Below are 24,364 nucleotides of genomic sequence, written 5' to 3' on the forward strand. Positions count from 1 at the left end.
AACACCGGAGGAGAAGAAAAGGAAAAGGAGGGACATCATGTTACCCGGTGTCTCCGTGTAGAAGAAATGTAAGGGACCTCCTGGTAGAGAGGGGTGAGAAAAGTGAAGGAAAAAGTAGGACTGCAACCAGAAACCAGTAGGAGATAAGGTGGCGAGTAAAATTACGCAATTACATAATAAAGCACTGTTTGAATTGGACACTTGCAGGGTAAACGGCAGTCACTGTGCACCGCACCCTCTTCAATGACCTTCATGTCAACTGGAAATGAGCAATCTGCCGGTGGATTATGCAGCTCATCCCACGCATGCATGGTCCTCAAAACGGTCGTACCAGCTCAACACAAAATTTACGATCTTTTCACGATAGAAGTAGGAAACCGTTTACTCACTGGAACTTAATTTCCGATCTCAACCAGGACTACATTAAAGCCTTCAAATGGCACTTTGACTGCAGTTTACTCCGCCCACTGGGGGACTGGGCGGTTCGTTTTGATTCCCCCTGTGGTTCCGCCCACCTGTCACTCAAAATTAAAAAACTCACGTAATGCATAGGGTTAAAACAAATCAATAACATCAATTCCCAAACGGGATGTAGCAAGTGTCACACAGCCGCTATGCATACATTTTAAAAAAAGTTGTGGTCTGTACGAGAAAATTTCACAGATGTATCACCAATGAACCACATTAAAACCACGGAAGAAGTACGAATAAAGCCACACGAAGAAGAAGAATAAAAATATAAAATGAAAAACTGCAATGTGGGCACAGAAAGTCTGATTGACTTAATCGGAGAACTGGAGCGAGTGAGAAAATAGCTCACTTCCGACTCAACCGAACAAAGTCGATTTAGTCGCCTTTTTTTTTTTTTTTTGCAATACAGACACGGCCATGTTGGAGCCAGACGTAGTCACTAAGCAGTGATTGGTCCAGTCGGTCTGAGTCAACATTTCTATGGCAACCAATCAGGAGTGAGCATGTTGGAAGGCCACGGCCCTACTTCTCGAAAGCAGGCTAAAGAAAATCTGTCAATCAAACAATTGGACGTGGGGGCGGGGGCCAGCAGGCGCCACCTACTTTTATTGAGGCATCTGATTGGTCAGTTTAAAACTTGGGTAACTGAAACTACAGAAAAACAAGAAAGAGTAACAGCTGTTTATTTCTCTATAGCAGTCTATAGGATTTTGGCGGGAACTTCCCATAAGGAAAGTCGGGGGGGCGGGGCCACTTAGTCCAGTTGTGATATACAGTTCAGTTAGTATTTGAGATTTCTTTTCTTTATGGTTCTTAAAGAAGTTTAATATTTATTGCGTTATTGTCTATTCATAACAAATTCTATGTCTATAGAGCTCGAATGTATGCATTATTAAGGCGCTTTTTTTTGTTGGCAGTGAGCAATGAGCTCATATTCACCTTCAACAATCCCATGTGAGACCATAAAGATTATTTTTCCATTGTTTATTTAAAAATAGGCCACTTTCATCCAAATTTATAATTAAAACAGCAAAAAATATCAATAAAATATGTGAAAGTGTTCAAGTAAAACATTTTCCTTTTTTGTTTGTTTGTTTTATTAAGCTAAAAATGTTTTTTAAGGACGTTTATAACAAGGTTTTCAAAATGTGGGCGTAAAAGAGTTGTGCGATTTAGTGGGGGCGTGGTCCGCTGATGACGCATTAGGGGGCGGGGTGTGTTCATATTGAGACGCGCGTGGCTGACAGCCGCAGCGTTTCTGTTGCATTCAGGAGCAGCTAGGATGTGTGACTGCGGGAATTTTGTCTCCTCGCGCTGACAGAAAAGCTTTTTAGCCTCACTGAGGAGGAGGAGGAGGCGTTCACGGCGGCTGGGTTTGGAGAAAGACACCCAAACGGTCTCATTTTAATGAACTGTTAGTGCCCCATCACCACCTCCCAACATCCTATAGATCTGTCCATCTGTCTGAGGACAGGCGGACGGACTGACGGACGTCATGGAGTCTATTTTGGACAGTTTGACGGCGGAGAAACTCTACCCGTCGGCGGGAGCCAACCTGTTGGACCTGGAGGAACTCAGCGACGGAGACTTCCTCACGAATGTGGTGAGTCCCGCTGAGCGGTTCTGATCTGCCCCCGTGTGTGAATCCGCCCGGAGCCGGACCTAGATCCTGACATACATCCGGGGCCTTGACCATAACGCCCGTTATTTACGTTAGTGTGTTTTTACTGAGCGCGAGACCGGAAACATCTGCTGGTTGACTGGAGGGCTCACCTGTTGATTCCTGCAGGCGGTTCCTCCTAATTGTATTTCTCTTAGTCCTTATATATTTGCCTCTTTTATTTCCACATAAATGTCTTTTGATTTTTTTTTTTTTTTTTAAGTTTGCTGCAGAGATGCGGCGTTAAGGTGCTGCAGGAAATCTCTCCATCAACAGGTGATGGCTTTGAATCCGCTTCTGGATGACTGATGAGTTAAGGTGGATGGACGCAGGGAATTTTTATTTTTATTTTAACAAAATGGAGAATTTGTTCTTTAAAAGATAATTTTTTATACAAAAAGCTATATTGCTATAAATTGATTTCTGAGTGAAACTTTTTAAATTTGAAATTAAAAAGTCAAATTTCTCAAATGTATCACTTAAGATGTTCAAATATTGAGACGGAGGAGCCGATCTTTTTTTAACGGAACCAGTTTTTATTTAGACAGACCTCTGTCCCAGTCAGTGAGTCAGTCGGACTGTCTGCTTGTGGTTGAAACCTCCCCTGTCTGCTCTAAATTAAAGAGCCCCTGTGCTGTGAGGCTGAGCAAAAACCACTGAGGACATGTGGGAGAAACCTCCTGTGTAGTATTTCAGGATAGGATGCTGTACTGAAATAAGTTCACCTCATTTTAAAGGAATTTCCTTTAAAAATCTATTAAATTGAAGATGTATCTACTTTTTTTTTTATCAGTTTTCCCTACAAATTCTCATTAATAATGAAAAGTGTCCTTATGTTAGGCTATAAACTTATTACAGCAGTTTTAGATGCAAATAATGCATTATTTTATGATACATGCATTTAAAATACAAAGCATAGGTCTTCCAAAGTGTGTTACTAATGCATTTTTACTAAAATATGTTTTTAAAAAAATGTTGGTAAACCGGTGACAAGATTGAAATAAGATTTTTTTTAAATTAAATAAATATTAATTGGAAAACAAATCATAATTTTTGAATAAAACACAACAAAAACACCTCAAAGTTTGTCACAAATGTTTATTTTTCCTGACAAACTAGGTGACAGGTTGTTCCATCACTTTTACTTCCTCCTAAGTCCTCGGTTGACTCAATTCCTCATCTTTTTTTGTGTCGTTCCAGTTCAAATAGTTTGTGATGCGGTAAAAAACTTGATTTATTTGCAGCGTCTGGGACATCTGCGGCGCAGCTTCCAAACGCCACTTCGGTTTATCAAGTTTTCGCCTTTTTTTTTTCTTTCTTTTTAAAGAAATTCTCCCTCAATTTGTTCAAATCTGATGAAAAGATTTGCGAGTTTTCAGTCTCGCTTTTGCCCGACTTCACCTGCAGAGGCAACCGCGTCTAATGACAACCTTCACAGTCATGACAGGATCTCTCCTAAACGACCTTACGGAAGGTTCAGGAAGGACTAAATTATCCCCCGAGCTGCTGTCTGCATGCACATGCATGGAAAATACTCTCATTTATTAACTCCAAACACTCTTTTTTGCAATTCTAATGTGTGCACGGTTTAGCTGCAGTTCCACAGCTAAAGCTGAATCTGTTCAGCTCCAGTTCATCACCTGCTGGGGGGGGGGGGGGGGGGGGGGGGGGCTCCATGCAGGTTGGGGCAACCCGCCGAAAAGGCCTGCAAGGGATCAAAGCTGCGTTTTTAATATCAGCCCATCATTTAACTCGTTCGTCCTGTCAGAATAAAGTCATACTTGATTTAGGAAAATCAGTAGAAATTCAGATTTTATAAGCTGGTAGTTGTTTATTAAACTGTGTCTTGTATGAAAGTGTGTTTAAGTTTTCTATAAACTAGCGCACAGCTTCTTTTATTTATCGACTTTTCTTTCATCTTTCCTCCCTTTCATCCCATTCGACTCTCCATTCAGCCCCTGCACTCCAGTTATGCAAAGCCACACCCACCGCCTTTCCATTGCCGACAGCCGATTGGCTCCTCAGCCGCGAGTTGGAATGTGTGCAGGCATGCATCAGTGTGCATGCGAGCAGGAAAAAAACTACTCCTCTGGCGTTTTATTGGGAGCTGGAACTCCGTTGACGTCCCTCTGGTTGGCCGTGGCGTGCGCTGTATCCCCCCCCCCGCCAGCTCCGCTCTCTCTGTGTCAGATGGAGTTACGCTCAGTCAAACCGCCACAGCCACAGAAAGCCAAATACAGGCAAACGCTCGCTTTTTCATCTGCGCCTGGCAGGATTACAGCTCAGTGATATGATCCCTGCACTTTTATTCTGTTCATTTTTATTAGAAATTCCAGGTTTTAGTTCATTTCTTTCAAAAACCATCACTAAATTGCATCTAAGTGGAACTAATTCATTGTATTTACTTATAAGGCGGACATAAAAAATGTTTAAGTAAATCTTAGCTACTCTCTGCATGAAGTACCAAACATAAAGACAGAAAAAAAGACACATTTTGGGTCCTAAATTTAAATATAAAAATGAATTGGTCTCCACATGTACAAGTTTAAGAGTGAAATAAAAGAGAAAATTGCTGATGTTTTGAGTTTTAAAACACTAGTCAGCTTCTGTGTGTGCATGGCGAGTAAATATAATGGTAGGGGCCTAAGACGGATGCTTTCATACATCCCGTACTGTTCAATTAAAATCTAAAATAAAGAAAACAAAAACAGAAGAAAGTGTCAAACTAGCTAAAACAATCAGTTTTAAGCTTTTTCTTAAAAACCTCCACAGTAGATGAGACCTTCACGACCATGGAGACCTCCAGGGGTCCTGCACCTGAGGACCTGAGGCCTGTGTGAGAGGATCATAACATAAAAGTAGTCCAACTCCCATCATCTTCTGATCCATTTTCAAAGCTTTCCCAGTAGTCTTTTCACTACGATTATGATGTTTTTAGAAAAAAAAAAATCAAGAACCTGTGTCGTTTTCTAGGACATAGTTTCTGCAGAACGGCAGGGGAGTTTATTAGAAATTTACCCTGCCTTTTGTGGGCAAGACCATTGGCAGGGAGACTCCCTACCTCCCCTTTCCCATCATCCATCTGTTTATGCGCTCTCCCGCTAGCTTACACCCCGAGCTAACAGTAGCGGTGCAAGAAAAAGGGCAACCAGCATCGGCACTATTCAGCCGTACAGTTTGGATCCAGACTCCAGCTCGGACAGGAAGACAAAAACGTACACGGATCTATGTGTCTATTAGTGGATGAATCAGAATGGAGCGGAGCAAGGAGCTTGTGGACCCGCCCAGCGTATTTTCTACGTCGCAAGTACGATTTTTACCAGAGTGGGTCTTTAACAAAGAACACAGTCAGAGTCTATTACAACTTTTACAAAGACAGAGTCTAAAAATTGTTTCTGACATCCACCAAGCCGTGACCTGGACCACCTCTGCGTGCCGGCACGGTTTGCCAAATCGTGTCCCAACACAGCAAATGCACTCGAGTACGTTTAGGATGGATAACCAAATCTCATTAACATTCGGAGAGAGGCTGAAGAAGGTGAAAGAGAAGAGAAATGGAAAAGGCAGAAGTCGTGCAGAAAGAGGTGAAACATCATTGTCAGACAGACAGGAAGTGCTTCTGACTTACTGCTGCAACAAACTGATAAGAACTCATTTCCATCATGTCATCCTCAAGTGATCAAATTCTTTACGTCCAGCTATAAAACTGAGTGATTTTTACTTTTATGTCCTTTTTTTGTACTGTCTCTCCATAAATATTCCAAGTTGTTAAAAGCTCAAACCTGTTCAGCCTCTCTTCGTCCCAAATTACTGTTAAATTACCGCTCCATCGCGCCAGTCCTCCTCTTCCTCTCCGTTTGCTCGTGGTCATCGTGACATGTCCCATCATTCGGGCCTGTGAACGGCAGTTAAAAAAAAAAAAGGCTCAACCGAATCCATCACCGCCCGGCATCACAGCCTCACAAAGATCCAAATCTTTTGTCCTGCATCGTGTCTGTGCCACCCAATCCCTACAGGAAGATAAGTAAACAATCACAGCCGAGGCATTTGGAGAAAGAAATGTAACTCACACCGCAGCCGAAGATCCGGTTGATGAAGCAGATCAGCATCAGCTGTGGGAAACCAGGACTTGACCTTTTGTCAGAAAATGGATCGGGAGGACAAAGACACAGTCTGCATGGATAATTTGGTTTATTGTTGCATTATATAAGCAACAATTTGGTAGGTTTTTATTAAGTTCAGATCATCTGCATCCTTAAAAATGTGGGTGGAGACAATAACCTCATAGAAACAAGCACAAAAAAAAAGTAAATAAAAGCATTTCTATTTCTTTTATCATTAAGATTCTTTTAGCTGAGAAGCAGGTAGGACTTGATTATGAGAACCATGAAGGTCAGATGGTTCGAATCATTCCTTTACTGCCTCTAACAACACTCGCAAGAGGGTTTCGGTGTTCCCACAGGTGGATCGGGACGTCCTAACCCTTCTGAAAACCACCTCGTCTGGTAGCAATCAAAACGCCCACTGAACGGCCATAACGCCAATGCGAACGGGTTTGACTTGTCTGAAGACGGCGTTCCCATTCGGGGCTTGGATCTGACTACAGTCAGGATCTCACGTTTTAATGTCAGGACAAAGACTGCAGGAGTCTAGAGAAAAGAAGGGGTTTTGGTTGGCGCTCTAAAGGACAAAAGAGTTCTTGCTCCCGAAAGGATTTTTTATTCCAGACAGCAGTGGATGCAGTTTATTCTCCACTGGAAAAAGTGCAGCTTGGTGGCCCTGGTTCAAATCCTGGTCCTTTCTGTTCGGGCACTCAGGGTTAGTCAAAAAATATCAATAGGTTTAAATTGTTCCTAGGTGTAAATGTGTGTGTGGTTGTGTGGCTTTTATGGACTTGTGAACCATCCATGGTGTTTGGATGGACTCCAAAACCTTGTGACCCCAAAAAGTATTAAATGGGTTTAATAAACTGATAGAACCCCATAATCCAGTCCCTCATTCTTAGGAAGGCTTTCGTTCCTTTATGTAGGAGTCTTTAGTGTGACCCAACTGTGAGTTTTAACCCACTCTCCCCCAGACTCAGGCAGACACTCTCCCACCAGACCACTCGATGGGGAACAGCAACCCAAACAAGACTCAGTATGAAACTGTATTTGTCCCAAAACTGCTTCTCAAACCATAAAGGGTTTGTACCAGCCAGGAGTCTGCTGAAAAAACTAGAAGTTCGTTATTTTTATTACAGTTGTGTTGCTATTTTTTGATGCTATCAGCTGTGACATGTTCAGATTTCCATTCAATGAAGCCTATTTTCAGAAATAATGTACGGCAATTTTTACACTTGTTGCTAATTAAATCAAGTTATTTCCGTCACTGGATTTGTTTAAGAGTTGGATTTGGGCTCCATATGTGTGTGTGTGTGTGTGTGATCGTTCTGCTGCTGCGTGTTAGCTCAGGACCAGAGTGACTCATGCTGTGTGTGTGTGAACCAGAAGACTGCAGTTCCAGGCTTCCAGAATAATATTGTAGCACAGTGACTCATTCACCGACACTGAGGATTAATCTGTTGATGCTGTTTCCTGTTGATTGACTCTTCGTGCCGCTAACACAGTCCTGGTTGCCTGGTTTCTGACACTGAGAGATAATCTTTTTGGGTGATTGAAAATAATTTCTGCTCCCATTGAAAGAAAGAAAAAACAACATATTTTTTGTAGTATGAGAAATGGACTGAGTGACCCCAGACAGGAAGTACCTGCTGGCCCTAAGAAGCCAAAATCCCATAGACTTCTATAGGGAAATAAACGGCTGTTACTCAGTCGTTCTATTGGTCAGAAGAACCGTTCTGGATCTGATATCGTTTTTAAACATGTCCTTGATAATCCTTATTTTTTTCATGATATTTCTTCTGTTAGTTGTAAACTGACCAATCAGAGGTCTCAATAAAAGTAGGCGGAGCCTTCTAGCCCCCCACGTCCAATGTTCAAAACGTTTGACAGATTTCGTGTAGCCCACTTTCAAGTGGTAGGGGTATGGCCTATCAACAAGCTCCCTCCTTACTCTATGGCGAGTGGTTGCCATAGAAACGTTTTCTCGGACCAGTCACTGCTCAAGATCGTGTCTCACAGCCACTACGTACCTGTAGCACGTATTGCATGGATGAAAAATTTGGTCATACGTGAACATGCGTGGAAAAAGGGAGAAAAGTTGTGGTTTCTTTACGTGAAATCTTCACATATTTCAATGGCTAAGACCAGTAAATAAATTAAAAAATGTCTGAAGGAAGTGCATCCATTTTTGGTATGTGGGCTTTTAAGAGTGGCAAAAGCATGACTCCGCCCATCACATTATGACATCACACCACTCAAACAACAGGAATCAAGTTGCTTCTACAGTTTGTTAGACATGTTGTCCACGTAAGGAGGGCTGTTGTTCCCGCTTTTTTTTTGTGCCACACAAAATTGATGATGAATAGTGATGTGAAACCAAAAGACGATTCCAGTTTCATCACCATAATGCTACGTTCACACTGACCATGTGTCTTATAACGAACTGTGTTCACACTGGACTGTCGCTACCAATTCTGGTGCATGTATAGTTGGAAATGTCATAGCGGTGTTAATGTAGTGAATCCCGCTCCAGATTTTTTCTTTCTCTCTATTCCGATATATGAAAGACTTGGTGTCGTACAATTCCAGCTGGACACAAAAACGCAATAAATAATTTCCCATCCATGAAAGGGACGTCACCTATTTGTCGCTACTAGGGCTACACGATATGACAAAACCTTGCGATTGGAGATATTACTAATCAAACTTGCGATACAGGAACAAATAGCAAAACAACCAAAAACCTAATTTCCCTTTCACTGTAACCGTTTAATTTAAATAAGAGTCAACATAGCTTAAGTCACACTCCAAATGACCCTCGTCCATCTGATTGGTCGATGATGTAAAGGCGTCTACCTGATTGGTCAAATGATTGCTTTAGCACATTTAATGTAACCATTTATCACTATTTTCGCCGTCTTTTGCGATAACGATTTATACTGTAGTCCCTGATTGGTCACAGTTCAACCTAGTTTAACATTCATTGGATGTGCGTTTTGCACGTAAAGCCCCAAAATGGTAGTACAAAAGTTGCGTAGAAAAACTCGTCCATAACTTGTCTTCTTCACGTGAAACTAGACTTGAAGGAATCCGATTACGCTCCTAAAATCCCACTTGCTTTCTACTTAATCAACTTAGTGCACTCTGTAGTACAATCCCCGTTTTTGGGGTGTCTCAATCTTCTATTCCAAAGCCCATTGTTCTTGATATTTCCCAGGAGAAAAAAACCTTAATGTTCACTACATTGGCGAGTATAGACCACATTTGAACTTTTTTCCATTTGAATTTATTTTTTTATGAATAATCCATTCATAAATAGTCTCTGTGAAATGTTCGTATTCCATGACACGGGAAAGTCCCGCCCCTTTAAGGTCTTTTAGCGAGTAGGGAGGGAACTCGAGCAACAAAGATGTGACAAATCTGTACGCCGGTCGCCAAGGACAGAAGAACATCCACCTCTGACGTCACCATGGTTACTATGGTTTATCGCTCCTAACAGTTCCATCCATTCGTACTCAAAAGTTGCTGCCATTGTGCCTGGGGGGGCCGGCGGAGGCAGCGGGGCCACATCCAGCTTTAATCCCTCTTCTTCTCCTTCCATACCCCTTGGTTGTTGTTTTTTCTCTCCTGCACTAATCAAACTCTTTGAGATTCACCTCAGATTCAGACCTTTGTGCTCCTGAGGTCTACTGACAGTCTGCAGCTCGTCGTTAACGCTCCCTGAAACCGTCCCTTAAGCTGGGAGAAATTATGGGGTGTATTTGCTGGATGTTGTAATTGGCTCTTGTTTAGTCACAGAAAACAACACCCTGTTATTTTCTACCTTTTGGACGTGGAGAGAGCATTTTTGTTCCTTTTTTTTTTAAAGGAGCTTTTCATCTTTATTTGGTTGCATTTAACTTTTTCTTTAAAAAACAAACAAAAGCTGATCATAAGCCTTTAAATGTTGATGTCGTTTGTTATATTTAATCAAATATTTGCTTTGGGCTGCTCTTTTGCGCTTCTTATCTTGTAACCCAATCTCCTCTGCAGCCAGACAGAATCCCAGGGCGTTGCCATGGCGACTCATCCCTCCATGGCATTTAAAACCCCCCTGATATTTATCCTAAGTTTGTACAGATTGTAAACATTTATCTCTGCGTGTTTCCAGGGTTCTGCGGATGTTCTCCCAAACGGCTTCCGTCATCACCATGTTTGTCTTTGCGTTTGCAGCCTTTTTCGGGAGACCAGATGGACGATTTCAGCAGCGAATTATTCAACAGTTTCTTCGACGACCACCTGTTAGAGCGCCCCCTGCTGGCAGACAGACCCTCCTTCCTACACCTGGACATGGACAGCAGCCCAGGTGAGTCGCTTTGAGTCTATCCCTGAAGGTTCAAAGCATGTGAGAAGGAAGGTGACAAAGGTCCACCTGACGACCGGTGCGGCGTCCTGCAGGCACGCTGGAGCTGCCGTCCCCCCCCCGCTCCTCGTATCAGCCCGTCACTACAAATCAGACTACCTTTCAGGTGTTGCCATGGTCACAAAGCCAGAAAAATGACAGGAGAGGAGGATGAAAACAGTTTTTCTTGATCAATTTGTAAGGCCTCGTCACACCTCGTCTGGGCTGCATTTGTCAATAAAGGTTGTAAAGATTTTAAAAAATGGCTTCCTCTTTGCTGAAGTGGTGGGGGCTGTGAGTTGAGAAAACCCCTGAACTGAAGCTTCATCACTGTTTCCATCCTTCTGAGAAACACTTTCTAATCACACAGATATTCAAGCAGAGCACAGCTACTCTTTGAGCGAAGACTCTGCCCCCCAGAGCCCAGCCCTGTCAATCAAAATGGACCAAGACTCTGGTGGGTCACCGACTTTGATGTTTTCCTTCTTTCACACTTCTTAAAGGCGTTTGCCGGACGTGCGCTGGTTTCTCCGTCTGACTCCAGCCGCCCTGCAAAAAATAAAATAAAAAAAAAACCACAGTGGGAAGCCTCTGCCCCCCTCCTGTCATCCGCAGCATGTCGTTTTTCTGTCCGTCCGTCTGCCTCTCCGTTTGTCCCGGGGATCCTGCTGCCTGAGCAGCCCTCCTCCAGCTAAGCCCCCCCCCCCCCCGAACATACACACAGGGAAACGCACAAAGACCCACACAATGCTGCTGCTGCTGCAACACACATATGGTTTTAGGTCTGCAGCTTCAGCCGGAGCCAGCGGAAACTCTGTCTTTCCTCCGTTGGGTTATCTCCTGCCTCATCCAGGCCTTTCAAACCCAAACTGTTCTAAAAAAACAAAACTTCAAACTGTGCAATAAACATGATTTTAAATGAACCTTTACTCGGATTTTTAAAGCTCAAAGTCGACTTTAAAGCCCTTATTTTCATTCCTGTCCCATTCAGATGAACAGCTTTGACCTCTGTTGCCTCACTAAAGCAAATCCTTTTTCTGCCCCGGATGTTAAATCCGGTCGGACTTGTGTTTTTACTTGCATTTCTTTTGGAATTCTTACGATGAAAGCGGCGGAGCCGACAGTTTTCTTTGGATCCTCCTCTGTCTTTAATGCAGCTCATAAAAGTGACCGATTAGACCTCAGAGATTCATCCTCCAAAGGTAGTTTAAATCCATAACATTAATGCTTTTTGTTCCCTCTGAGCCTGCATCGCAGCTGGGGTCCCACAGCAAAGACCCCCCGAAACAATCACTGTTTACTCATTTGGAAGTTGTTGACCTTTTCCGAAGCCCGTTCTGCTCCCGGTGAAGGGCTTTCTGGGTCTTGCTGAGTATAATTGGACTCAGAGTATGACTCAGACCAATTAAAGGTCAATAACAACTTTTCCACATGGAGGGGTTTCCAAAAAATAATTGTTTTATATTTGATAATACATTTAAAGTCCCTCTCCGATCTTCTAACGTGGATTTAGTCATCTACCGTAGCGTTCTTTCTACGTCACAAACCCGCTCTTTGACAAACAGCATTTTTTTAGTCTGCAATTTGAAGAAAAACTATTGAAAACAAGTAATTTGAAGTTCGATTTTCTGCTTCAAGAACATGTTAAAAACACCATTTTCATCAGAGCGAGTCTTCACCACAGAGAGGAACCACCTGCCGTACAGTTGGATACACCTTTATACACCTGGGGGGGGGGAATTTGTGGCAGTTTCATAAAAAAAATATTAAAATCATACAGAAATTGCATTTATAGCACAGAAATGTGTTTTTTCTAACCCACTCATGTCCACCCACCTGTCAATCAAAAAACCCACCCCTTTTAACACTCAAATTTGAACTCTCATAACATTTTTATTGTATTTTTATTATTTGAATTATTATTTTTTTAACTTTTGAACAGCGTCCCGTGGTCATTTGAGGAATTGCAGCATTTGGGACTTCCTAGTTAGCTTGTGGGGGTTGGTTTGAACGTGTAAACATGCTAGACAATAAGGAAAAAAATGGGGTAAAAACAGCAAACAGAGGTCAACACATCCGCTGTGACAGTATAGGTGTGCCCACCTGTCAGCCTCACTGTTCCGGGCTATCGTCCAATCAGCTGCACCTCCTGACGCCGTTTAATGGGTTCACACGACAACTTCCTGTCTGAGGATGAAGCTGGAATCGTAACAAATGCTACTTTTGGTTGCATCTCTTGGACACCTAAAGTGTCAAAAGAACTCCTTTTTTTAATCTTAAACCAGTTCACTTGTAGATTAAACAAAGCAGGGTAAAAATCCCCCTAGTGGTGACCTGGTGTAATAACCTGGCTCCAGGTACTTTTGTTTTTAAACCAGCTTCAATCAGGAAGTCAGTGCAGCACCTTAATCATTACCTGTGTCTTGTAAATTCAATTTGTTGATTATTTATTTGGTTTTATTAGTTAAATATCTTGCTAATTTCATTCGGTAATATAAATATGTTAATAACATATGGATAATAAATTTTAAAAAAAGGAGGGGTTTTTTGTGTTTGAAAATCTGATGACTTTGCGAGTCTTCGTCTTCGCTCTCGTCTATTCAAAGGGACGCCGCGCTCTTTACAGCAGCTCCCATTGCGCTGATCCATCTAATGTTTTAATGCTGGCGGTTCCCAGCCGAGATCAAACGCAGCGCCCGCGCCTTTCTCCATCAGCCCCCCGGGACGACGGCCCCGGAGCCCCGCTCATTAACAGGTTTTCTTACCTGCACTTACAGCCTTTTACCCACACAGGAAGACCTGCTTTGACTAACAACATCCCATAAAGCTGGAAGAGATAGGAGGGAGGGGTGGGGGTCAGGCCGTACCACTTTAGAGAAGTAGAAATATTACATTTTTGGGAAGAACTTTAGATCTTATAATAAATGAAAAAAACAGTTATCATCTTTTTTGGTGAAGCCACTGAAGCACTTGGACTTTCTCCTGCAGGATTTGACAGCTGGAAGCTTCTGGTTTGCATTAGGAAAGTTTCCAATCAAGGCCTTAACGAGGCTCCGGGAGCAGCAGGACGGGCCTCATTAGGAGGCGTTCTCTGATAAAGATCACATGCTGGAAAGGTAGATGTCGGCCCCCAAACCACAAAGTTTTGACGGTAGTCAGACGTCGGTGTCTACTGCTGCAGAGTCTCCACAAATATTTAGAGTTTCATATTCAAGACAGAGAAATACTTGTTGTATAAGAAAAAAGAGGCATTAATACTCATTCTAATTGGGTTTTTAGAAAAATTTGGAAAATTATAACACATTTTTTCTAAAAACAGTCAAAGTTTTACAAGAATAAACCTTCAGAAAGTGTTGGAAAGCCTGAGCTGGATTTATTAGTGTCAAATTTGATTCAATGTCAGCAGCTGAAATCGTAACGCCTCGTAGAGATGATATAATTTCATCATCAGTTTCTGTAAAATCCCTTTTGATTCGGCCGAAAGCATCAGCGGCACGACACAAGTTTGTCTTTGACCTGACGGAAACTTTTAAAGGACTTTAAAACCCTGAATTTTGTGATTTTTTTTTTTTGTTTTTTTTGTCACATTTAAGCCTAAGGAACATTAGAAGACACAAACCAGCTGCAAAACGTAAAAAACTGTCGTCTCGTTTAGAAAAATCAGCTCTCAAATATTTTTTAAAACGTAAAAAAAGTCCTTAGGATGGTTTCTTGGCGCTTCAGGGCGGCAGAGAGAAGCCACAGGGGTTTTAATGATGCTGCGTGATGGGCGGAGCTACACGCACACACACACACACAAAACCCTTGCTCGTAAACCTGCCAGCACCACGTTGCTAGGAGACCGGGAAGTGATTAAACCCGACGCTAACGGCAAACACACCTGTGTGCTGTGACAGGGATCAAAGTGTCCTTCCTGTCTTAAGGCCTTTCTCATCCCACCGCTGCACCTCGACTCGCCTTTTACTTTTGTTTTTGTTTTTACTGTTTCTAGCAAAAAGAAAGACCTCGTTCCCCCTCTAATGAGACGCTTCTGCAGAGCCTCACCTATAAAGGCTCCTGATGCAAAGCAGATGCTCATCCGTCCGTCCGTCCGTCCGTCCGTCCCTCACAGAGATGCTCGTTTCCTGCATCACCTGGAGCCTCTTTCAGACCTTCTCAGCTCCCGTCGGATTCTCAAATCCCTAAAAATAGGTTGTTGCATTGGAGCTGTCTCCTCCAGCTCTTCAAGCGGCCCATCTTTTCACTCCAGGGTCTACACAAACTCACCGGAGACAAATTACGCACCGCCGCTGCCAAAGCGCCGTTGTCCAGAAGTCTGTAATAACCAGCTTAGTCAGGAAGTGCTGGAATATTCTGGGGAAGCTCTTTCAAAGTGGGATTTATAAGCTACCGGTTGTTTCTGGTTGGCAGACCTACAGCAGAGCCTCCCTGAAGGGATGAAGCGGTTAGTTTACCCAAGTTCCTCTGGGGATTGGCGGTTCGCTCCACTTGTTGGAGATGACAGGAAACTCGTCTGTCTGCGCTCAGACGAGCTGAGGTTTTGTTTTTTGCTTTTTCTGTGAATGTGAAAAAACCAAAATGGTCTAAATTCTTGCTCTTGTCCTTCTCTCCAGAGTTTGAGTGGCACTTCAGTCAGGACCTGTCAGCCATGCTGGTCAAACAGGAGGAAGACGACGGCGCTCACACGTTAGACGCTCAGCCCTCGGAAGGCCCGGCTCTCACATTGAGTTCGCCTCCACACAGACCGTCGTCGTGGAAACGCAAGGTCAGCCTGCATCCCCCGTGACACCTCCAGCCAAACCCGACCAGGGACGAGGACGCTAAAGATCGAGTCACGCGGCCGCTACGTACATTTAGCGCGTATAGCACGGATGAAAACTGGTCATACGTGGAGAAAGTGAGAAAAGTTGTGGTCTTGATGTGACATTTTTTACAGATGAATCACAAACAAATCATGTTAAAACCACGGAAGTACGAATAAATCACACAAAAGACACGTAAATCAACGTAGAACATGAACCGTGCCTGAATATTGTGCTGCTTATATGCAATTCATGAGGGATTCATGCTTCACTTATGTAATTTGAACATGATATGTGAAACATAAAAGTTATACATCGGTGGTTCACATTTTGATAAGAATGACGGTACCGAAATTTAGCCGCAGCTACAGCTATTTTCAGAGAAGTCCCGCCCCTTTAACTGTCTCCACCAATCATTCTTGGAGGCTTAATCATACGTCATCAGTCTGACCAATCAGAAGTGGTTAAAGTCTTCACTTCCTTGTTCTGATTCTGCTCATAAAGTCTCTCAGTTCTAACAAAAATACCAGCTAAAGCTCGTCTTTAGCGGTGTAGCTTTCAACAAAATCAGTGTCAGACTGTGGAACAAGTGAACAAAACAATGAAGCTCAGAGAAGAGGGTCTGTCTGACATCACTACATCTCCCATGATGCATTGGGTTAAAGTGACAGTGTCTCAGCGCACAATGAGTCTTCTCTGTTAAACGTCTTAATACCACAACGAACACACATCAATCAGTTTTTAAATCTTCTAACTTGACTTTTATTACAATTTTTAGAACAAACAGCTGCAGCTTCCAGCTTTTTCTGCCACAATTATCACAGAAATGCATGTGAGATTGTGGAGGGATTGTAGATCAATACAGACTATGAGTTTCTCCTTTTTCTTTTTTCTTTTTTTTATTGGATGCTGGTGTCCCGCGAGATTTTTGTCAAGGTTAAAGTGTGCCGTGGCTCAAAAAAGGTTGAAAAACACTGCGTTAGGAACGGTTGTGGAAAGACACAATTTTGCATGCTGCAAAAATCACGCACAATTGCAGTATAAACTACGTATAATACGCTTAAACGGCGTCATTCTCAAACTTCACGTGAAGGCCCGACGGCCGAAACCCTCGACGGACATCTGTGCACATCAACGAAAGACGAAAGCAAGAAACTCCTGAATTATCAAGCATGTTTGACGAAAGTCGAAAGAAATTTGATCCGTGGAAAATGCGCAAAATGTACGTATTGTCTGTGTGGCACGGCCCTACAGTTGCCTGTTTGTCTCCGCAGGAAAGCGGCGACGTGAATCCGGTCGCCATAAAGGACGAACCCAAAGAGTTTGGCCAGTACCTCAGCCTGCCAGGCGGTACGCACCCCAACCAATGCACTTCACCTTCTGCACACATGTCTGATAGCCTTTTTTAGATCTGGAGCTGCAGATCTACATAAACAAGCAGTATGTTAGTTGAAAAGTGAATTATTTTTTTCGTTTTTTTCAATTTTAGAACATTCTAAGACCCACTCGGATGAAAAGTAAAGAAAATTGGGCTAAAAGTTGTGTTTCTGAGTATTTTATTTATTCAAATCATGAGCAGACCTAGAAAATGAGACATATTTAATAATTCTGCCCAAAAACAGCATCATCATATAGATAAAAAGATGACCAGAGGGAGACTTTAACCACTTCAGCTTCTGTCTGAAACCATTTTTTTGGATCAGGAGTCTGCAGCTCTGCGTGAAAATGCAGCATATTGATTAAAAAACACTAAAAGATCAACTTTATTTTGGAGTTTTGTTCATTTTGAGATTATTTCTAAGGGAAAATCTCTGATTCTGAGGCCTGTCCAGGCCTGACCACTACAATGAACTAACTTTACTAATGGAGTGCTAATATTCAAAACAACAGAACAAAAACTGTTCCTTTATGCAGAAAAAAAAGCATATTTTTCTCTCTTTTAGACAAGCTGGAGCGCATGAGAATTTATTTTCAGGGTCAGACGAGTTTTTGTGGGTTTTATGTCAGGGCGTCTTGGACCTAAAAGCTTTTTAATTAAAGGTTGCAGACTCCTGAAGTCAGTCAGAAGCAGAAGTCATCCTTAAAAAGTCAGATCAGCTCCAAAAAGGTGACTTTTATCGGGTTTTTATTTACATTTTTTTTTAACTCCGACCCTTTTATTTCCAGACGATGCCCTTCAGCTCCCACCCACCCCTCCCAGCAGTAACCACGGCGACAGTGATGGCTCGCTGCCGCCCTCCTCCCCACACCTCCCGTTGCTGCCGTCTTCCCCCCAACCACAACAGAGACCAGGAGGTCGAGCCTCCTCCTCCTCCTCCTCCGCCTCCTCCTCAGCCATCTCCTCCTCGCCTCTCCTCACAGCTCCACATGTGAGTCCCGGCTCCTCCTTTTTCCCATTTCGTTGCTGTTTAGCTCATTTTCCTTCTAAACTTTCCTCAGCTTTAAAGCCCAAATCGTGACGTTTTTTCCTGAGAATAAAATCATCATTTTCTTATCTTTTTGTAGCATTTAACAGAAAACGGTTGTCAATAACCTGCCGTCTCTCTGAGGCGTCGTTGCTGCTCGTGCTTCTCCTCAGAGCATGACTCTGCCGATTCGAGCAACCGCCTCTGAGATGACGCGGCTGGAATAGACGCCGTTGAAGTGGCCAGAGTGGGTGTTGGTTGTAATTCAGTCGCCTCAAAACGCGTCCTTTAATTTTCTGGGGCTTCCATCCATCAGCAGCTTTCCTATGACTCAACCCAACGTGTTTACGGCACGGAGACACCGGAGAAAGGGAAGGTTTCAGGTCGGAGGGTGAAGCTTCAGGAACCGCTGTTTGGGTTAGAAGGTTAGGAGAGGTCGCAAAAGATTAGGGTGGGGGGAAACTAAGTAAATATACTGTTAAATTCATCTTCATCACCTCAGACCAAGCAGCTCCACAGAATCCATCATGTACTCTGATTCCGGTCAGGGAAACGGGTCTAGTAGAAAGAACTTTTGGTGCTACCTTCACTTCCTGCTGATGTCACGGCTTGTATATAGGCGTTAGCGCTGTTATTTCCTTTTTTTTTTTGTTGAGCTTGCAGCCATTAGAACAGATTTGTTTTGAAGCGTTTTATTTCCTCAAAAGACGACAAAATTCCTCTTTAGTTTGTGAAAAAGCTGCCTTGTTGGGAACAACAGCTCCACCTAGTGTCCAAACTGAGAATTGATCCATCATTATTTGTATTTCTGAGTGTCCTGGGCCTATTTATGACAGGATCTGACCCCCAAAGAGTTACAGCTTTCATTTTGGTGATAAAAGTTTGGTTTGAAAATGATTTCATGGAGTTTTTTATTGTTCCGTTGTGTTCTTCAGAAGCTGCAGGGCTCGGGGCCGCTCATGCTCACAGAGGAGGAGAAGAGAACGCTGGTGGCAGAGGGGTACCCCGTCCCCAACAAGCTTCCCCTCACCAAGAGCGAGGAGAAGGCGCTGAAGAGAGTCCGGCGGAAGATTAAAAACAAGGCAAACTAATTGAAAGAAAAAAAATTCCATCTTACAAAGTTCCTTTTTGGTGACAAATCACATGTTTTTGTTCAGATCTCAGCTCAGGAAAGTCGGAGGAAGAAGAAGGAGTATGTGGACTGTCTGGAGAAAAAGTAAGGCTTTTGATTTTTCAGAAACATTTGTTGGTTAATTCGGTCTGTGGACGCCCAGTTGTTGCATCTGTGAGGTCAGAAGGTGTTTGGGAGATTCACATCTCCTCTGAGCTTCCTTTGGGATCATCCGTTTACAGACCGAGGTTTTCCCTCTCTAGATTTTTATTATTTATCGCTGAAGAATATGGAAAAACCTTCAGCAGATCCAGTTGTGTAATGCTGAAGTGGAGCTGGCAGCAAACGCTCACTTCAGGGCCAGCTTTTGTGTTTGGAGGTTTCCTAACCGTGGCGCGGAATGACAGTACGGCTCTGCTGGGGGGCGGAGCTGGAGGCCGGCGTGGTCACGAATGTTTGAGCGCCCTAACTGAACGAAGATTTCTTCATCATCATCATCAGTCGCCTTTTTAGACCTACCAGACTCATGAAGAGCAAAAAACTTTTTTATTCACTTTGACCTGGTTCCAGGAGTCTGCTGAACACATGGAGCGTCATGAAAAGGAAATCTAAACATGGATTAACATTCCTTTCAGAGTAACAATAATCCTAATCCTGAAGATTTTACACTTAAAATGCCACTTTAATCTGAACTAAAACCTCAGTGACGGAGCAGCTTTCTTTTAGGAATCAATCGAAACGCACACAAACATTTTTATCTGCTTTGTAATCACATTGTGTCTCTGCACTAAAGAAATACCTGCCAAAATATTTATAGTCCAACTAGCACTCCGAGACTATTTTTCAATTATTTAAAAACATTCGCCAAGAAATAATTTTAGTGTAGACTTGTGGTTTTATAAATCCCAACAGAAATAAATTCTTTCCAAGCTTTAATTGCTAGGATCACACAGGAAGTTCATGAAAAACGTGGCGGGGTCAAGAAACACAACATTTTTTTAAAATAAATTAATTTAAAAAAGAGAAACTGTCAAAGAAATACAAACAACAGACTATTTATTTTAGAAGTGGCTGTACCCCATAAAAACAGAGAAAAAAGGCGTTTATTTCATCCAGAGTGTTTGCATCCGTGTCACATGATCACAACAGCCAATCAGATGTCGGAGTTTACGCCGCGCGGAATCCGGAGGAAAGCTCCGCTAATATTAGCAGCTAAATTGAAAAATTGGGAAAGGATCGCTCTGACGTATATTTGAAAACATTTTAGGTGAGTCGAAGTAAAATGTTAAACTTTTGACAGCGATTGTTATAAGTTATTAAAATTAAATTAGAATGTTTTCGTCTCTTTCCCCCCCCGAAATGCTGTTTGTTTTTATAGCCTGTATTAGGATTCTTTAAAAAGTACATTAAATAACTTTCATTGTCTACACTTTTCATATGCTGTTTGGTACAAAAATATTAGTATATAATTTATCAATAAAAAAAGACTAATGATAATGAGTCGAAAAGTAAGATTTGGGATCGATGCAATAAAGAGCAGAGCCACCTAGTGGCGATCTGCTTCAACTGCAGCCTCTAATGAAGGAGATGCAACAAGTTTAGATGTTATTTCACTCTGAATAACGATAACATCAAAGTTTAAATCCGGAAGAACAGTTACCAAATAACAAAATAGGCAGAGGTTCATTTTGAAAGCTTTATTAAAAAAAACTTATAACAAAGATTATGCCTGCAGCAGCAGCAGTTTTATTAGAACACAAACAATAAGTAAAACCGTACAGAACCCCCCCCCCCAAAAAAATGGAGACCATAACAGTTAGGTTTTTTCCTTCTTTTATTTTATCTTTTATAGTCCTGAACACTTGTGGATAAGGGTATGTCGTATAATTTCTGGTACAGGGTCACGGGGGTCGCTGGACTCCATCCCAGCTGTCGTCTGGTCACCACATTAAAGCTTTCGGGACAAACGTCAAGCGGAGGTTAAGAATGGATCTGAATCAGCTCTCGTTTGTTAAAAATATGTAGCTGTTGAGCATCTTTAAGTAATTTAATATGAAGAAAACAATCATGAAGCAGATCGTCCTTTTATTCTCCTTTGAATTATTTATTTACACACTTTATGTAACACGGCACAAGTCGTTTGAAGCATTTTCTTTGTTTGTTTTCTCCTTTTATTCCATGTTAGACTGCATTCAAGTCGACCTAAATGACATATTTGTGGTATTTAAATCCACAGTGTGACATTTTTTTAAAAAGTGTCCCATAAGAAAAACGGAGGTGAAACATTTCCTGTTTCCTTTGAGATGCCTCTGTTTGGAAAAGTCGAGCCCCTGTTTTGGGTTGGTCAGACTTTAACAGAGATGCTGAAGGACGATGTCTGCCTCCTTCAGGGTGGAGAGCTACACGTCAGAGAACGGCGACCTGTGGAGAAAAGTGGAAAACCTGGAGACGGCCAACAGGTGAGGGTCGCGCTTTTCCTCAGAACGCAGATCGAACTGAGCGTGGACGGCTGTGTCACCCCCTCTGTTATTATAACTATATGATCTGCTATTATCCCGGGAGTGGGGGGGTTGCTGGTTAGACGGGTGTGGAGGGGTAGAGGGGTCTGAGGCCTGTCATTAGGCGAGCAGCAGCTTTCATCATGAAAACCAAACCACCTCACAGAGGGGAACAATGAGCTGGGCGCTGAGTCAGAACGGTGAAGTTGAGAGGCAGAAACTAAATTTAAACTTGAAGAAAACGCCTCAAATGCAGCGATTAGTGGTCATTCTGTTCTCTGCGCAGCACATTTTCATCCTCAAATGAGCTCAGGATCTATCGGGAAGACGATCGAATCCAGAGAAGGAGGAAATAAAAAGTCGTTTTTCTTGTGGAAGAAGTTTGCTGCTCCTCTGTGGAGCATTTCTCTGGAATGAGAGTTTGATGGAGAACCGGAGTGAAGGCAGGTCCCGGGGCGCTGAGCCCGGTTCTCTGTCTCCACTCAGTGGTGGCGGCGCGTCCTCGCAGCCCCTGAAGGCTCATACCATCAGAGCCCTGCTCTCCAGATCCACCTCTAAAAAAAACCACATGGACCGAGGAGCAGCAGGGATGGTTGTTTCAGAGGGGCGTTTGTTTGTTGTGGTGGCACCAAAATATCCAAATAAACTGACTGAAGTGTCGTTCGGCCTGCAGGTCTCTGCTGCAGCAGCTGCAGAAGCTTCAGTCCCTCATTTCGGGGAAGGTCATCCCTCGCTCCTGTAAGATCGCCTCCACCCAAACGGGAACGTGTCTCATGGTAATGCCTCTTCCACCCGATGAATCAGATAAGGTAGAATAAAAGTTGGTAAAGAAAAGTGTGTTTTTGCAGATGGTGGCGCTGTGCTTCGTCCTGGTGTTGGGCTCCTTCTCCCCCTGCCTCTCACCCCTCTCCCTGCTGTCCCACAGCTCATCCAGCCCCCACCCCGGTGCCCCTTCTCCATCCGCAGACCTCTACACCACCAGTCAGGGTACGTCCTCCTCACCAGACGTGATGCCCTCTTTCCAGTCTGCGCTTCGTTTAGACGTTTCTAAAAGATTAGAAAATGGAACAGTCACGTAAAAAAAAAAAAAACGGCGCCATCTTCTGTTTGCAGTGCGCTCCCGCAGCCTGCTCTTCTACGACGAACGGGCTCCTCCAGAGGAGAGTTTAACGCTGCCGTCACCAGCGGGGGAAGTGCTGCGCTCCGAGGCCCCACCCCACGTGCACACGCGCCAGCACGCCACCAACAACACCGAGGCGGAGCAAAGGTACGGGCCGCTCCACGTCCGTGGATCTCCGTCACACGATGGCGGACTTTAACCTGCGACCTCTCCTCCTCAGGGAACCAGGCAGAGTCTCCGAGTTCTTCTGACATCTGCCGTCCCTCACCTCTGACCCCGCCTCCAAACGTCAACCCGTTGGACCGCCGCCAGTCTTCAGTTTCCCCATCAGAACGAGTTTCCTTTAGAGGTCATTCTGTTCTTATTTCCTTTTCAACCAAAGATCCGGCGTGGCAGATCTACGTCTAAAGATTCACCGATTGAATGTATAGATGGACTAAACGTGGTGATGTCACTTCCTGGCTCCTTTTGGGCCCATTTAACAAACAGGTTTTCATCAAGAGAAGGTCGGAACATTTCCAACGAGGGCAGAACTAACAAAATCCGGGTTTTAACATTCACCTGTCAATCGAAAAGCCACGCCCCCTTTTGTTGCCGCCTTGCCTAGATTTCAAGAAGCTCAAAAATAATCAGCAGCTGGAACACGCCCACTAAGTTATCTGTCAATCAAATGGGCACGCCCCCTTATTACTTTGGCCAGATTTGTCTTGAAATCAAAAGCTCAAAATGAACCAATCAGGTGAAACACACAGCTGTCAGCAGCTGGAACACGCCCACTAAAGATGCTGCATCAGTAAGGATTCAAATGTCACCTGTCATCCAAAAGGACCCGCCCCCTTTTGAACATTTTCTCACATTTTCAGCTTTTTTTAAGCCTATTCTTCTGGGTGTTCAAAAAAACCCAGAAGAAATACATTTTTAGGGCCAGGCGGTTCATTAGGTTTCTGCTTTTTCCGTCGACCTCCTAGTGGTCACCCGGTTAAACTCACCTGGTAAACTCACCTGGTAAACTCACCTGGTAAACTCACCTGGCTTCAAATGTCTCTGCCATCTGAAAGGTGGGGATTGATGACATCACAGCTCCCTGAATACAAACCAATGAATCACATGACCGCACGCCTGTCAATCTTGTTTTTGGCGGCATTTATTCATTCCTGATCCCCGGTGATAAAAAAAAAAGAAAAAGCGCCAGAATAATCCAACACAAAGGGTCACATGACCACACACTCCGTCCATACCTATACATGCTATCAAATGGTCGGCAGGCCTGAAAATCCTCATGAGAGATGGGATTTCTTGCCATCAATTTAAAAAAAAAAAAGGTGTGTTTACGACACATTTTGAGCAAAAATGTAAAAACATCAAGTGTTTTAGTTTGACTTATCAGTGTTTTCTTGCGCAGCAGAACATTTATGGAGAGGAAAATCAAAGGGCTGCGTTACGATTTACTTTTATTCCGGTAAAAGAGGTTTCCGCATGTCCAAACACGTTTAAAAAGCAGGAATCTTTACCTGAACTGAAGACATGTCACAGTGCCTTTCACAAGCTTGGATCTACAGCCAATTAATCTGATGGAAAAATGACCTTAAAAGAAAGATTTTTTGAATAATTTCCTCCTTTTTTTGCATCAACATTTAACCATCAGTATAGATTCACTCAAGAGTACGACAGTATTTCTACTAAACGTCTAAACTGTGTTTTTTTTATGTCATATTCCGACCAAAATCGTTTTATTTCTGCTTTAGATCATATTTTAATAAAGAGGCTGTGAGATGGAACATCAAATTATTTTTATGGAAAAAGACAGACTGTA

At 43.1% G+C, this 24,364-nt stretch overlaps 1 protein-coding gene across 2 annotated transcripts; it reads left to right on the top strand.

The window, feature by feature from the left end:
- Positions 1-1,671: 1,671 nt before the first annotated feature.
- Positions 1,672-24,121, top strand: creb3l1 (cAMP responsive element binding protein 3 like 1). 2 transcript variants are annotated; one of them, XM_011485528.3, is made up of 13 exons: positions 1,672-2,074; positions 10,447-10,579; positions 10,986-11,072; positions 15,229-15,380; positions 16,692-16,767; positions 17,584-17,786; positions 18,758-18,904; positions 18,980-19,038; positions 21,324-21,392; positions 22,105-22,207; positions 22,280-22,418; positions 22,545-22,698; positions 22,772-24,121. In XM_011485528.3, exons 1-13 carry the CDS (start codon positions 1,967-1,969, stop codon positions 22,800-22,802), a joined length of 1,461 nt encoding a protein of 486 aa, XP_011483830.2. In that variant the 5' UTR covers positions 1,672-1,966; the 3' UTR covers positions 22,803-24,121. The 2 variants fall into 2 exon arrangements, with proteins under 2 accessions (XP_011483830.2, XP_011483836.2); XM_011485534.3 differs by lacking the exon at positions 10,986-11,072 and having other exon boundaries at positions 1,673-2,074.
- Positions 24,122-24,364: the final 243 nt, after the last annotated feature.

Source organism: Oryzias latipes, chromosome 2, assembly GCF_002234675.1.
Source record: "Oryzias latipes chromosome 2, ASM223467v1".
NCBI lineage: Eukaryota > Metazoa > Chordata > Actinopteri > Beloniformes > Adrianichthyidae > Oryzias > Oryzias latipes.